This window comes from Enhydra lutris, unplaced genomic scaffold (assembly GCF_002288905.1).
Source record: "Enhydra lutris kenyoni isolate GAN:26980312 unplaced genomic scaffold, ASM228890v2 scaffoldscaffold20, whole genome shotgun sequence".
NCBI lineage: Eukaryota > Metazoa > Chordata > Mammalia > Carnivora > Mustelidae > Enhydra > Enhydra lutris.
The window spans coordinates 7,090,387-7,106,459 of record NW_019154104.1 but is presented as its reverse complement, the minus strand read 5'-3'; the positions used below and the strand labels follow the sequence as shown (position 1 = coordinate 7,106,459).

Here is a 16,073-nt window from a genome sequence, read left to right as displayed (position 1 = left end):
CAGACTGGCTCAGAAAGCACCTGCTGCTTCCAGCCCATGTAAGAGAATTCACTGGAGAAAAGGCGTTTCTCAGAAAAACAAAAACAAAAACAAATAAACAACAACAACAAAAAACAGTATTGGGGAGCATGGTGGCAAAAAAGAAAAAAAAAGAGGGAAAAAAAGCTGCAAGGAAACAGCTCAGAGAGATCAGAGTGGTTGGCAGAAGAGGGACGCAGCATCTTGGCCCCCCAGCTGCGCGCTTGCTGAATTGCAAACTTCATAGGTCTGCCTTGCGCTGTTCGGGAAAAGAGCGTGAGAGATTTATGAGAACTCCAGTCTGCTCTATTAATTGCATCGTTCCAGAGTCCATGCAGATGGTGCCCCCTGGAAGTGTGCAATGAACACAGCCCTGGGAAAATCAGACACAGGTTCCCACAGTTTGGTGTATAATGGCTGGTTGAACACAGAGGACAGCAGTGGCGTGGCCTACTCCTCCCAAGCTTGGCAGCACCGAGACGCATAATGATTTCTCACCGGCCAAATGGAGACAGAGGTGGGGCGAAGCGATAGCTAGCTTAGAGCCTTCATGAAAAGGCCTTCCCCCAAGAAGTCAGTCTATTGAGCAAAAAAGGCCCAGAGTGTGCTCAAGCAGAGCCTGAGGGGGCTTCAGAAGGGACCAGCCAGGGAGGGCACCACTCGTGCAGTGGGAAAGTGTAGAGATCTTTGCGGGGCGGGGGGGGGGGGGGGGGGTAGTGTCAAGAACTTACAAAATCTCCTGAATGCCTGTAAGGCTAGAGAGGACCATGAAGGACGGCAGCTCAAGTGGAACATTCTGGCCTTCTCTTCATCCCTCTCCCTGCCACCTGACTCTGGAGGAGCCAGAAGTTGCAAAGCAAGCAGGGAAGGAGTTTGGATCCGGAGAGAAAGAGAACAAACAAGCCCCGCCCCCGGACTTTCCACTTCTGGACTGTGGTGTCTCAGGCCCAGCCTGACCTACAGGGAAAGGAGAACTTTGAAGTAGACCAGAGGTTGGTATGTGGGTTTATGTTAAACTGTACTTTAGAATACTTGAAATTAATTATTTCTATTTTTGTTTTTATTTTACTTGAAAAATGCCTGGAAAAGCTGTAGGGTATTTCTGGGATATGATCCAGGGTTGGCCTACCAGAACAATGTGAAAGTCTCATTTGTGACTCACATTGAAGAGAAATAAAGCCATATTCTGTTTGCATTCCCCCCCCCAAAAAAAAGTCCAGCCCACTTAAAAAACCAATTACACGACATTACTCCCCACCCCCCAAAAAAAGGAAAGAAAGAATGAAAAAAATGCTTCCAACATCCCCATGTCCACTGTCCAAACCACCCCAATTCCTTGGTGCTTCAGGAACCTCCCAAATAGTATCCTGCTTCCATTCTCATCCCTCCCCTCTCCCTGCCCCACGCACTCTCTCACCCCCAGCCCTCTTGGGGCAACAGCTCTGTACAGAGACGCCCATCGGACCGAATCTCTGCCCTGGAGCTGGGCTTCACTAGCCTTCCTTCCCTCCGAGGTTCCAGGAGTGAAGCACATGATTCGAGCTAAGCCAGTACCCTCATTGGCTCCCCAACTCCCACTCTGATTGGCTAAAGGATGAGTAGCCGACCTTAGACCAGCCAATGAGGACCAAGAGAATTTAACTGCAAGACTCTCGTCGGAGCCCTGGAGAATGCAGCTTTTCTCTGTCCTGAAGGATGTGAGTCTGGACCGATAAAGCCCTGGGGCCACTGGCAGCCATCCTAGAATCACCGGGCAGGAGAGCAACGCCGAATAGGCGAACGAAGAAATACCCAATCCTGGAAGCATCATCTGCCTGGACTGCCGAGTTGGGAGAATCAAAACTCCCCTTTCCGGCTGGAGCCCAGCTGAGCCAGGTTTTCTGTCATCTGCCGCAGAAACCGTCCCAACCAGCACATCAGCTGACCCAGCCACTGTGTTTATGCCCATTAGGCTCATGTCTCACTCAGTCCAGACTTACAAATGGCCTCACGGGGCTACATGGCAGAGGCCCGAAGAGGTTCCGCTTGGTCTTCAGAACACAAATTCCGGCAGCGTCATTGCCGTTTGGTTCAATTCCTGACCTGAACACGTACGAGCTTCCTCTTTCTCCGCCTAAATTTAACATACAACTTTAAGGAAACTGCAACTTCAAGGAAACCTTCCCCTGTTGGTGTCTTAACAATGTTCTACCTTTAGAAAACATTGAATTCAAGTACAATCCCCATTGATACCCTGAAGTAGGCCATACATTTCTCACTCTGCTTTCATTAATACTCTGACTCGGAATACTCTAATTCTCTTCAATGTATTTCTCATCTTCTTCATCGTCTGTTTGTTCTTATATTTAAAAATCCAAGAAGACAGGGAACAAGCCTCTTAGCAGGACACCTCACACAAGGCAAAGAGTAGCTAGGAGCTTAATAAATGCTTACTGTTGACAAAGACATGATGACAAGGGTGAGAGAGGTTGTGTGACATGCATCATTAGAAAGATAACTGTTCTCACCATTTAGAGGACATACTTCCTCCAAATGAATAAAAATCTACTTAGTTCATTTAACCTATGAGAAAAATCAGAAAGGTTTATGTGATCAACTTAGAACACTTCCTAGTTCCCACATCTGAATAGCTACCTTTGGTGTTTGAAAGCTTGGACCCTTAGAATATGTAAAATTCTTCTGGTCTTTTTGATAGCTCTAAGCAAACTTACATAGTGATTCTAAGTAATGAAGCAAACATTTTACATTTCCTTGAGATACATACGGGGTCAAAATCTAAAAGGAATCCATTGAAAGCAGAACATTCCCCACAGATATTAGTCACATAATTAAAATTATTCATCAGCTCCCAGCTATAGACTGTGAGCTCACCCCTACAGCAAGCGGCTCTTGGGATCATGGGCTTTATTAAAATACCCATTACTGATTTCTGGAATCTCAGCTATAACAGCACTTCTGTTCTGCGGGAGGTCTGATTAGAGTAAAGTAAGAAATTCTTGAACCTCAGCACTTAAGCCATCCGGCTGTCAGGTGCTTCCCTGGGTCTGGAAGGCATCTTCCTCCTCCCAATTTTGTGCAGTCCATGTACCTGGGCTACAGCACACCGGGACGTGACTTAAAATGTTGGTGGAATTCTGCTTACTGGCCCTAATTTGGGATTCTGATGCTACTACATGTAATTGTCCGTGTACTGCTCTGACTCTGGTTGGCTTCTGGGACCTCTGATGATTGGACACAAAGTCCCTGCCCATTGTGAGAATGTGGGATGTCCTGCAGGATGTTGAAAATGGAGTAGATTTTGATGATCCATGGACCCAAGCTGAATCCTGCTTCTGTCACTTAACTAATTGTATGATGCCAGGCAAGTTATTTACCTTCTCTGAGCCCCAGGTTCACACATAAAACAAAGGTGATAATGATGCTCCATGAATACCTATCTTGCAGGGTTGCTTTTTCTTTTTTTTTAAGTGACTTACTTGACTCAAAACCACTATAAGGTATCACCTCACACTGTTAGAATGTCTGTTACCAAAAAGACAGCAGATTACAAATTCTATTGAGGCTGTGGAGAGAAGGGAACCCTTGTGCACAGCTGGTGGGAGTGTAAATTGGTGCAGCCACCTTGGAAAACAGTCTGGATATTCCTCAAGAAAGTAAAAATGGAACTACTATATGACCCAGCAATCCCACCCACCTCTGGGTGTATCTCCAAAGGAAATGAAATCACTATCTTGAACAGATATCTGTACTCTCATGTTCACTGCAGCATTATTCACAATAGCCATGGTATGGAAACCATCCATGTGCCCATCAATGGATAAATGTGGTTTATAGATATATAAGTATATAGATACACATACAACGTGATACAATTCAGCCTTTAAAAAGAAGCATATTCTGCCATTTGCAACAACGTGGATGTAACTGGAAAGGATTATGCTAAGTGAAATAAGCTAGACAGAGTAAGAGAAATAGTGCATGGTATCACTTATCTGTGCAATCTTTTTTTTAAAATGTCAGACTCAAAACAGAATGGTAGTTGTTGGAGGAAACGTTGGAGGAGATAGGCAGACACTAGCAAAAGGCTATAAGATAAATTAGGTCTGAGGATCTAATGGAAAACATGGTGACTGCAGTCGATCGTATTATATTGCACAGTTGAAATTTACTAAGAAAGTAGAACTTAAGTGTTCTTACAAAAAAAAATACATGTGAGATGATGGATGTTGCAATTAAGTCAGGAGTGGAAATCTTTTCACAATGAATACGAATGTCAAATCACCAGGTTGTACACTTTAAATATATTTACGACTTAAATATATTCCTATTTTATTTGTCAGTTATGATTAACAAAGTTCAATAAAGCTGGCAAATGGTGTTTTTGAAGTGGGCAGTAGTAAGGCACTCAATAAATGGATGGCCCCTTCATTGTAACTTCGTTGCTCACTTTATCACCAGGTCCTCACTCTGACGCTACTCTCCCGTCTCCCATGCTACAGCCCTGCTGCCATTCATTTCTCATTCCTCCTACTCGGCTCTGCTGTCTGGCAGAGTCACACTGCCTGAATTTATGTGCAGACCAGAGAGGGAGGGAAGATGCAGAGACGCGAGGCTTTAGAGAATTTCTGTCCTCCCTACTGTTACTGCCTATAAAGCCTGAACGCGTTGGCTCTCAGTCTGCCTTCTGACTAACTTTTCTCCTACTCTGGACATCTGGGCATCCAAGATCTGGCATCCTTGGACCAACCTCTGTGCCTAAAACTAGAGGCTTAACATTGGTACTGAACCCAATATGGGGCCATACTATGGGCCAAAGCATGGTACCAGTAATAGTATTGTGCACATATTTCTTATAAAATACAATCTATCGTCAGTTACAAAATGCATCACTATTTTACGTACTCTCACAAAATTAATATTGCCAACTGAACAGCTACGTATCATTGGTAGTAAGACACATTCTGATCAGACATGTAATGAGAATAATACATCTTACAATTAATGTAGTACAATACAACATTTCCCTTGCAGAAACAGCTAAAAGTACATGTTTCTTATCCTTATTTACAAGAGTCCTGCACAGAGCCTGTCAGACAGGAAAGAAATATTTGTTAAAGAAAGTAATATACACATGAATGGATGTATTCCCTTGTGGCCACATTATAACAACGTTCTGCCATTTAAAAAGAAAATTTGATACAAGAGGAAAATCATGCTAAAATTTAAATATATCATTTCACCAAACCTTCCACTTAAATTCATTTAAAAGAATAAACTCCACTCTGAACATTTTGTACATGTGTTGCCTCCTTAGCAAAATGGAAACCCAGATACAGTAATAGATTCCAAAAGTTTAGTGTCTACCTGATAGCCAGTCTTCAGGTAGACATTACCTTTAAGTGTGTAGTATCTGGGACCAGAAAATGCAAGGTGTCGCTTCAGAAACATCTGGAAGCATCCTCAGGGCACACTTTGGGATTCTATTGGCTAAGGCACTGCCTTGGCGTCTTTGATAACTGGGAACATGGATGCACCTAACAGAGCCTTCTCCCTTCTACTGTACCTCTAAATTGGCTATAGATGTGCTGGAACTCAACAATCCCTATGTGGTGATAGGGATGCAGACGAGTGAGTCACAGTCTCCAAAGAAGTTCCCATTAGAAGAATTCGCCTCCACTTCCTGCCCAGAGCGGCTCCAAAGAGCTGCTTGGCCCTCTTCATTGCAATTAAAAATCAGTGCATTTCACCTCAGATACTACAGAGTTAGGCATTATATAAAACAGATAGATAAAAGAACAAGAACTACATGAACAGAGATGAAATGAAAATAGATGGATCTTGGAAATTCACAAATGTAGACGGTGCTCCAGGAAAATGTGGGGGCACAGGTGCCACCAGCAACAGAGGACCATCTTTCTCTTTGCTCTGAAGTGGCAAGCCCCATTTCAGACCCTCCTCTTTTTAAGCCTTTGTCTGCTCTTTGCTGTAAAGTATTCACATGCGATTCCTCTCTGTGTAGAAGCCAAACTGCATCCACAGCTACTGGGTGTCAAGTCCATGTCAAGTGGAAAACGAGGAGTCAGAATAGAAGAATCCTGTTATGTAAGCATCCCTCCATAGAGGGACATAGCAGGGGAAAGGACTCTGGATAAAAACAAGTCACTCAAATGACTTTTCACAGTATTCTGTAGGCCAATTTCCTAGGACATGGTATCCTTGCACATGTCAAGAACAATAATGTCCATTTTCAGTGCCACCTAAATGCCCCTCGAGCATGCAAGCCCACATAGAAATTATATAGCTAATTATCTTTGTGTATACTTAGAGACAAAATAAAAGAAATTAACAGAGCCGGGACTGCTTCTGTTCTTTCCCAGCAAAGAATTACTTGTAAGATGCCTTCTCACCCTCACCCACATATACTAGAACTACAATCTTTAACTCGTTTCCCCTACATGCAATCAATATTCCCCAGTATTCCATACCTCCTGGAGGACACCACTCTCCTCCTTGTGATTTAAGAGAGAGGACTGACTCCACTGCACTGGTGGCTGGTCGCTGCCCCACACCTCTGCACTGATCCTCTGTTCAGATCTTTCTTCATCACTCCCTCATTGGTCCCTCTAGCCGAGACCTCTGTCATGTGACCATTCAGGATCTCGTTATTTGTCACCCAGATTACCCTGATGGTCCCCAGTTTGTTGTTCTTCCTTCTCCTCATCCCCTGGTTGTGGACTCATACCCATTAGTGGTTTCATAAAGTGCAACACATCTCATGTCATAGTCGTCAAGGTCTCTTGATTGCCTCCAGAAATAAATCCACACTCAGCCCAGACTCTAGGGTGCCCACAAGACCCCCACCTTCTTTTCCACCTTCATCTCCCCACACCCCCACAGAACAACTGAAGACTTGCTCTTTTTCCAAACAAGGGCTTCTGTTTCCCTCTTTGGTGCCTTGTGGATGCCCTTCCCTCTGCTGGACACTCTCCATCCCTGCCTTTTACATCATTTCATCCTTCAAAGTCCATCTGAAATGCCAGGTCTTCCAGAAAGCCTTCCGCTGTCCCCAGAGCTAGCTATGAACTCATCCTCTCTCCTAAACCCTGAGCATTCACTCACTGCCTCTCTCTCTTGAGGTCCTCATCCCATTCTGCTCCCCACCCTCCCACCAACCCCAACCACTTCACCCTTCATTTTCTGCTATATCCCTCACTCCAACACTGTACACTCCTTCATGTCTGCAAAAGCATCATGGAGTCTACGGCAAGAACTTACTGAAGTGAACTGGAATTAAGGAAGGCTTACCAGCCCCATACCGTAGATGAAGTTTACTCCGCTGCCCAGGACAGAGCTGCTGTTCAATGACATAATGAGAGCTGCTCCAACAGCTGGAACTGGCTTCATCTAGCCTACATCTCACCTTCTTACTGGTATGCCATTCTCTGGCTGCTTTGCTCCAAATCCGTGAAGAGCCAAGACTGCATATACTTCCTATTTTCATCTCCTCTGGCACTGCGGTTTGCACATGGTAAATATCTAATGAATGCAGCTGAACCCATTTACTCAATTCATCATGTCACAACCAGAAAGCTGTAACAGAGCTCTGAGTGTTCCCAAGAGTGTAGTACAGGACCCATTGGTGGTACACAAGGTGGCATTAGGTGACATGTAGATGAAACATTTTTTAATGGCCATGGGTTTATTTTAATGAGCACTAGGCAAAACAGAAGTAGTGCAGAATACCTAGGATTTCATAGATACCATTGCTTAGGGTAAGGATAAATTTATTTCAGTTTTTAAAATAAGGGGTCAATTTAAAGAAAAATAGGAACTAAACAATGGTAGATATTGCTTAAGCAAAGCTAAATTTATTTAAGGTTTTAAAAGTTAAATCAACTTTAAAAAAGCAAATTAAGTAAATAGTGTTATGGCTGTATTTAAATATAGCCACAAACATTTTAAAGCGAAGGTGACATAGGAAAGGCTGAAGTTTAGAAACCTTGCCCTAACTAGTATTTCCAGTTGAATCTGGTATGCTCCCAAAAGCCCGACACCTAGTGCAAGATTTATCCTTTTATAAACCTCTTCATGTCACATCAGGTCTGGGAAACCCCAGTAGCTCCCCACAACCAGCCACATCTCACTTCTTCCACGGATGGTTCTTATTTTTCTAATCCTCTTTCCAAGCCCTCCTCTGATTCCTGGGCAGGAAGACTCCACCCGTTCTGCCCCTTGGGCAAATCATGCAAATGGGCACAGCTTGCCTATGCCTAAACCATTCTCCCTCCTCTTTCCTTCCACCAGTCCAGGCACATTCCTGCCCCTGAATAATGGAAGTTCAAAACCATCCACTCCTTCCATTTCTTATTCCAATCCATCTTACATGCACATTCTTCATCCACGCCATTAACAGGTTTTACCTACGACCTTACTTTCACCCACAGGCATGTTTCAGCACCCTGATCAGAATGTGAACTCAGCAAGAACTCAGCAAGGGCAGAGACTCTATCCTTGATGTTGTGTGAAGTCTCTATCAGCCTGCGAGTGTGCTGAGCACATGTGTCACAATGGAATAAACCAAAACCCACACATCCAGAAGGCATCTAACACCGGGTGCTCTAGTAGCATGTCAAACATGAGCTCGGTTCCAGATAGTTCACCCACAGCAAATGGAAGTCTTACTGCACTCATCCCAAAGACCAAGCTTTAACACTTTTTCTGCATAATGAACCTGGACTTATCATTAGGGTCTATTATCTATTTATCAGGGTCTATTAATAAAAAAATCGGGGCACCCAGGTGGCTCAGTCATTAAGTGTCTGCCTTCAGCTCAGGTCATCATTCCAGGGTCCTGGGATGGAGCCCTGCATTGGGCTCCCTGCTCTGTGGGGCAGCCTGCTTCTCCCTCTCCTATTCCCCCTGCTTCTGTTCCCTCTCTCACTGTGTCTCTTTCTGTCAAATAAATAAATAAAATCTTTTTTTAAAAAATCACTGAATCTGGGTTCAACGCTAATACTTTTACAGAACTCATCTATCCCAGGTCACCTGGGTGGCTCAGTTGGTCGGGCATCAAACTATTAATCTCAGCTCAGGTCTTGATCTCGGGGTCATGAGTTCAAGCCCTGCATTGGGCTCCACACTGGGCATGGAGCCTACTTTACAAAAAAAAAAAACAAAACTCACCTTCAAAAGATTTGATGGAATACAAAATTCAGAAGGCTTTTGGTCTCAAAATTAATTTCACTTATGATTTCAAAATAAATAAAAAATCACCTATCTTACATTATACTTCTCTTTCTTGATCTGTTAAGATGTAATTCAGTATTTCAGTCATCATCTGAGGAAATATAGTCCAGTTGTTCATAAACATGGACTTTGGTTCTACTCAGACCTGGGTTAGACACTCAACTGTACCATATGCCAGCTCCAGGACCTTGATGAAATCCATTTATTCACACAGTAAACATTAATTGGAAGCTGTGGTGTGCCAGGCGCTATGCCTGAGCTCCCTAAGCCTCGATGTTCTACTGTGTAAAATGGGAATGATGACATTCCCTGCCAACAGACACACTGCCAGGATTAAATAAGATAATGTATGCAAAATGCCTGCCCCTCTGCCAGCTCGGTGTTAACAAATAGTAACAATACACATTAGTTACCACTGTCCTTACCACACCCTCATTGTCGTGATTTTCTCCAGTCTTTGTAGACGATCTAACATTGCCAGTGAGGGTCCCCTTCTTAAAACTCTCTCCTCCCTTGACTTCATGGAAATGTCATCTTAGTGTTTTAAATTTATTAATTTAGTTTTAGCTTACTAAATTAATAGACAGAAAACATTCTCAGTGAGTGACAGGCATGATTCAGACAATGACGACAGAGTGCTGACAGAGGGTGACCTGCTCAAGTGGGTGGACAGACAAGCATCTCTGAGGAGCTGACATTTGGACGGAGGTGTCAGAGGTGAGGAGGAACAAGTCACGTGAAGATCTGATGGGAGAGAATTTCAGGAGAAATAAAGGTCCTACAGAGGCCCAGGGATAAGAAGGGACTGGTTTCTTCAAGGAACAGAAATAAGCCTAGGGGCGCCTGGGTGACTCAGTTGGTCAAGGATCTGACTTTGGCTCAGGTCATGATCTCAGGGCCTGGGATTGAGCCACTCACTGGACTCCCCACGTGGCGGGGCATCTGCTCCTCCCTCTACCCCTCCCCCTGCTTGCGTGTGCGTGGGCTCTCTCTCACTTTTTTTTCTCTCTCAAACAAATAAAATCTAAAAGAAAGAAAGAAAGAAAGAAAGAAAGAGGGGCGCCTGGGTGGCTCAGTGGGTTAAAGCTTCTGCCTTCGGCTCAGGTCATGATCTCAGGGTCCCGGGATCGAGCCCCACATCGGGCTCTCTGCTCAGCAGGGAGCATCCTTCCTTCTCTCTCTGCCTCTCTGCCTACTGGTAATCTCTGTCTGTCAAATAAATAAATAAAATCTTTAAAAAAAATGAATTTGGTGTGGGCAGGTGGGAGCATTCAGCTAAATTGGGGCGATTTGTTTAAAAAAAAAAAGAAAGAAAGAAAGAAAGAAACCTAGGATGGACTAGACTATAGATGAGGTTTGGAGAGGAAGTAAGCAACAGCCTTCATACGGGGTTTTGCAAGCGAGCATTAGAAGCTTGGAGTTCATGCCAAGGGAACAGGGGTACCATTCGAGAATTGTAAGTGTGGGTATGATAGGATCTGATTTACACATTTAAAGATCATTTTGGTTGCCCTGTGGGGAATGGATTATGGAGAACAGGAGGGAAAGCAATAAAAAGGCTATGTCAGCCCTCCAGCTAAGAAGATACATCGGACTAGAGTGGCAGGAACACATCCTGGGTATGTTTTAGAGGTCACAGTTGGCGTGACTTCTTGATGAATGGATGAGAAATGTTAAGGGACAGAAAAGAAAGGACTCACCCATGTATCATGCCTAGATTTTTGTTCCAGCAACTATATCCATCCATGGTGGTTTCATTTATTGAGAAGAGGAAATCTTGGAGAGGAGTAGGTTTGGAATGGGAGTCCACAGTCCTATTTCAATCTTTGGAGCTGGAGTGGGCCATTAGACAGGTCAAGTCAAGGGGGCAGGTGGATGTGCAAATTTGGAGACACACACTTGGGAGGTACTAGGGCTGCTGACATCACCTAGGGAGAACCACAGACAGAGACCAGAGAGACAAGTCCAAGTGCTTGGGCACGCCGCCATTTGGAAGGAGAGCACCAGAGAAGGAGCCAACAGGAGTGTGAGGTGCATGACAATCGAAGAAAAACCCCCCAGGAAATAATGTCACAGAGCAAGTGATAGAAGTGAAATGCTTTAAGAAGGAAGAAGCCGTCAACTGTTTGAAAGGCCACAGGGTGTCACGGAAGATGCGGGAGGTGCTGCCTGGGGCCTTTACTTTAGCCACTCTCCCCACCTTGCTAACACACCCAATTTCATGCATATGTTGGTTAAATGGCAACATGTTTAAAGAATGTGGGTCCCAGTCACAAGTTCAGGTAGTAATTCTTAATTGGTCCAAGCCAATAAGAATAATACCATTCCCTTTTAACACTGATTTGTTTAGGGGTTGTTGTAAGATGTATGCTGTAGAGTTCCTGTGGGGGTGGGGAAGTCCTCCCTGGTGAAGAGAGAAATGTAATGAAAAGCCCCATTCCCTTCCCTCCCTGTGTTTAGACGACATAATGTTTGCTGGAGCTTCTGCAGCCCTCTTCCCACCATTCAGGGAGCATTTGCCAAAGTGATGAAAGGGGGCACGGCGGAAAGCTGCACAAACCTGGGTCCTCGATGGCATTCCAAAACAGTTAAGCCAACAATGGTACTCCCTGTTCAGTGAGAAAATAACTCGCTTAACAATAAACATCCTTGCTGTCTAAGCTTCTTTGAATGGGACACTCAGTCACACGCAGCTAAAGCATCCTAACGGGTACTTAAGATACAAGAACAGAAAGGGGAGCAAACGGTCACTGGTGACCCCAGTCAGAGCAGCCCCTGTGAAGAGGTGGTGGCTTAAAAAGGAGATGGGGTGGGAAAGTGGAGACCACGACTCCAGACAACTCTTCCCAGCCATTTGGCTGTGAAGGGCATAAAGGAATTAGCTGGTGGCCACAGGGGATGTGGAACGAGGGGATGCTGGAAGATACTGAAATGCGTTCACACACTAGTGGGAAGATTCAAGTAGAGGGGAAGGGGGTAATGGTTTGGGTGAAGGGAGGAGGCCAAAAAAGCATAAGTGGTGGGGTCCCGGCATTCATGGATGGAGCAGATGCACGAATCCACAGGAATAAAAGCAGGGCGGGGGGTACAGATGTAGGCAGTCTGTCAGAGCTGGGGTGGGGGGAAGTGAGGTTGTTCTGACCAATAACTTCCTTTTTTCTGAGTGCTGTAGGAAAAGCTCAGAATGTCTCTCAAGGCCGATCTGAACCCCCCCCCCCCCAACAGAGAATTCCATCCTGAGTTACTCTCAATTCCTTCCTCCATATTCCCACAGAACTGTCTCTCTCTTCTGGAGTATGTATTCGTCTAGTGTTACAGCTTTAATCGCCCATGCCACCAGAACAGAAACTCCTTAAGGGCAAGGAACATCTGGGACACCTGGGTAGCACAGTCGGTTAAGCATCCGACTCAGTTTCGGCTCAGGTCATGATCTCAGGGTCCTGGGATCGAGCCCCACATTGGGCTCCACAGTCCACTTGAGATTCTCTCTTTCTCTCTCTGCTCCTTCCGCTCATGCTGTCTCTCTCTTTAAGATAAATAAATAAAATCTTTTTAAAAAGGGGGGTGCAAAGAACATCTAATGGACATCTCAGAACCCATCACAGAGCCCGGCACACATGTCTAATAAACATACTGAATTGAAATAAAGACTTCACGTGCGAAGTGAAAAAGACAATAGACCCTTATTCACAGACTCCACATATGCAAATTCTCCTACTCGCTAAAATTCACTTGTAACCCAGAAACAATACTCACAGGACTTTCGCAGTCACTTTTGGACACGTGCAGAGCAGCAAAACATTTCAGTCATCCAACACACGCGCTCCCAGCTGCGGTCGAACAAAGCCACACTCTGCCTTCCTGTTGTGGCTCTGGTACTGTAAGCAAGTGTCCTTTTCGTGGTCTATTTAGTGCCATGTTTTTCACATATTTTTGCTTTTTGCCGGTCATTTCATTGCTTAAAATAACACTCAAGCATAGTGCTGAAGTGCTTTCTAGTGCCCCTAAGTGCCCGGTTGTGATTGCCTTATGGAGAAAATATGTGCGCCAGGTAAGCCTCCAGCAGGAACAAGTTACAGTGTTGTTGCCGCGGGGTCTATGTTAATGAATCGACAATATTTATTAAATGAAATGGCTTTAAACAGAAACATACATAAAACGAGGCTATGTAAGTGATCAGTGGATGAAAATGTGGTGACCAGAGGCTCTCAGGAACCTAACCCTGTCTGTCCCCTAGAAGCAATCGTTCCATATTGACTAACTCAGTATTCGCAGAGACTTTATAGAACATAGCCTCTGCAAATAATAAGAATCAACTGTACTCCATTTTGCCCTCTTCCAAGAAGGAGAATTATGGAAACAGAATGGTTTGATGAGGCTGAGATGAGTCTCATCAAGCCTTAACCTCTCTTTTCATGCTTTATGGATTACTCATCAGCACCAGGATTCGTGCTAAAGATGTCTTGACGAAAAAGCTGCTGATTAGCTGTAAATTGTATCCCCTGAGAGCCACTAGCCTGCCTGGGGGAGGGCGGGGCATCTTGGGACACTGTGCCCTATCCTGTCAAAGCTAGTGGGGTGTGGAATAAGGCAGAGAAGCAAGGGAAGGGTGAAGCTTTACCATATGTCTTAACATGGTTTCCCCCAGAAGCAGATCCTAAGATAAGGACTTTAGCACAGTAGTTATTTGGGAGGTGAAGAAAGCACTGGCAGGAGGGGTGGAAAAGAGAAAAGAGATTGGAAGACAGCCAAGAAAACCAATAAAAGTTACAATATCAAACTAGTTTTCACAGTGGGAAGAATGGGATTTTTCCCATTGGAGAAAATGAGACCCCATACAAAACATATTCCTGAATTATACCACCCAAGGCTGAGGGAACTGGGGTATTTATACACCATCTCCCATCAGTCATTGGTTGAGGGGTGCTCTTGGGGTGTGCTAATTTCCCTGCACTTTCTGCCTTCCACAGAAGCAGCAAAGGAGGCAATGTCAGGAAAATGGGAGAAGATGCAAGAAATGGCAGTCGAAAGTTTGTTTGCACTGGAGGAGTAAGAGTACAGGGACAAGGATGGGCCCTGGCACATCTGCTATGCCATGCAGGGCTGACAGTGAGGGTCTCGCATAAACTGAGCCCAGGAATGGGCCACTTCTGTGAAAAATCTACAAAACAAACACGTAACCATTGCCTAAGTCCTGGGGTCTGCATGTACTTTCAGCTAATTAACTGATTCATAGACCAATTCCCAATAGTTTTAAGTCAAAATAAGGTTTAATGATGTTTCTAAAGAAACCCAGAGGCAGTATATAAAGTTATCTTCCTTCTTCGGTAGAAGCAAGATGGAAAGCTGATTTGCATTTTTAATGATCAAACGGGGCCTTTTCCCTAAAATAGCATGTGAGAAAACAGCAGGACAAAAGCAGGTTTTTTTTGGAAAATCTAGGAAATCTAGCACTTCATAGGATATGCTGACTCACCATCATTGGCTTAGGTAGGCCCCCAGTGAACACACAGTAAAGACACACATGCTGCCCAAGAGCCAGCTGGTGCTGGGTCTGCCCTTCCACAAGGACCAATGCCACCATCTCCAACGCTGTCACAGCAACTGAGGAATGTACACTCGTATCTCAGGAGAAGTTCTGGGACAGGGAGAGGGGAGCCAGGTCACACCTTGGAGTGGTCAATTATAATATACTATTAAAGAGAGGGCAAGAAAGACAACATTTCCTCTATCACCTTGGGTGAGCGGATTGCTGGGCTTTGAACATAGAAAGTATATTTCTCTCTTCATCTTGATTTCTACAGCTTTCAGAGTTCGTACCACAACCCTTGAGAAATGGACAAAAGAACTAGACATCATCAAGATAAAAAGCTTTTGCACAGCAAAGGAAACAGTCAACAAAACTAAAAGGCAAGGTAGGGAATGGGAGAAGATATTTGCAAATGTCTTATCAGATAAAGGGCTAGTATCCAAAATCTTTAAAGAACTTATCAAATTCAACACCCAAAAACAAAAACTCCTGTCAAGAAACAGGCAGAAGACATGAACAGACATTTCTCCAAAGAAGACATCCAAATGGCCAACAGACATATGAAAAAATGCTCAACTTTACTGGGCATCAGGGAAATACAAATCAAAACCACAATGAGATACCACCTCACACCGGTCAGAATGGTTAAAATTAACAATTCAGGAGGGGCGCCTGGGTGGCTCAGTGGGTTAAAGCCTCTGCCTTAGGCTCAGGTCATGATCCCAGGGTCCTGGGATCGAGCCCCGCGTCGGGCTCTCTGCTTGGCAGGGAGCCTGCTTCCTCCTCTCTCTCTGCCTGCCTCTCTGCCTACTTGTGATCTCTGTCTGTCAAATAAATAAAATATTTTTTTTTAAAAATTAACAATTCAGGAAACAACAGATGCTGCCAGGATGCAGAGAAAGGGGAACCCTCCTACACTGTTGGTGGGAATGCAAATTGGTGCAGCCACTCTTGAAAAGAGTCTGAAGATTTCTCAAAAAGTTAAAAATAGAACTACCCTACAACCCAGGAAATACACTACTATGTAATTATCCAAAAGATACAAACATAGTGATTTAAAGGGGCCATGCACCCCAATGTTCATAGCAGCAATGTCTACAATAGCCAAACTATGGAAAAAGTCCAGATTTTCATCAACAGATGTGGATAAAGAAGATGAGGTATATTTATACAATGGAATATTACTCAGCCATCAAAAGGAATGAAAACTTGCCATCTGTAACAACATGGATGGAACTAGAGGGTATTATTCTCAAAACAAAATAAGCCAGTCAGAGAA

General features: G+C 44.3%; 1 protein-coding gene across 2 annotated transcripts in view; it reads right to left on the bottom strand.

Annotated features, from left to right (window-relative positions):
- Nucleotides 1-16,073, bottom strand: part of LOC111148667 (potassium two pore domain channel subfamily K member 10) — a 126,271-nt gene that overhangs the window by 93,214 nt on the left and 16,984 nt on the right. The window contains exon 1 of one of the 2 annotated variants that reach the window (XM_022505434.1): nt 750-813. The exons of the other annotated variant lie outside the window; for it this stretch is intronic. Within the exon in view, the coding sequence (XP_022361142.1) occupies nt 750-813 (64 nt within the window). Of the gene's footprint in view, nt 1-749; nt 814-16,073 lie in introns of those variants that run through there. 2 annotated transcript variants of the gene reach the window in all.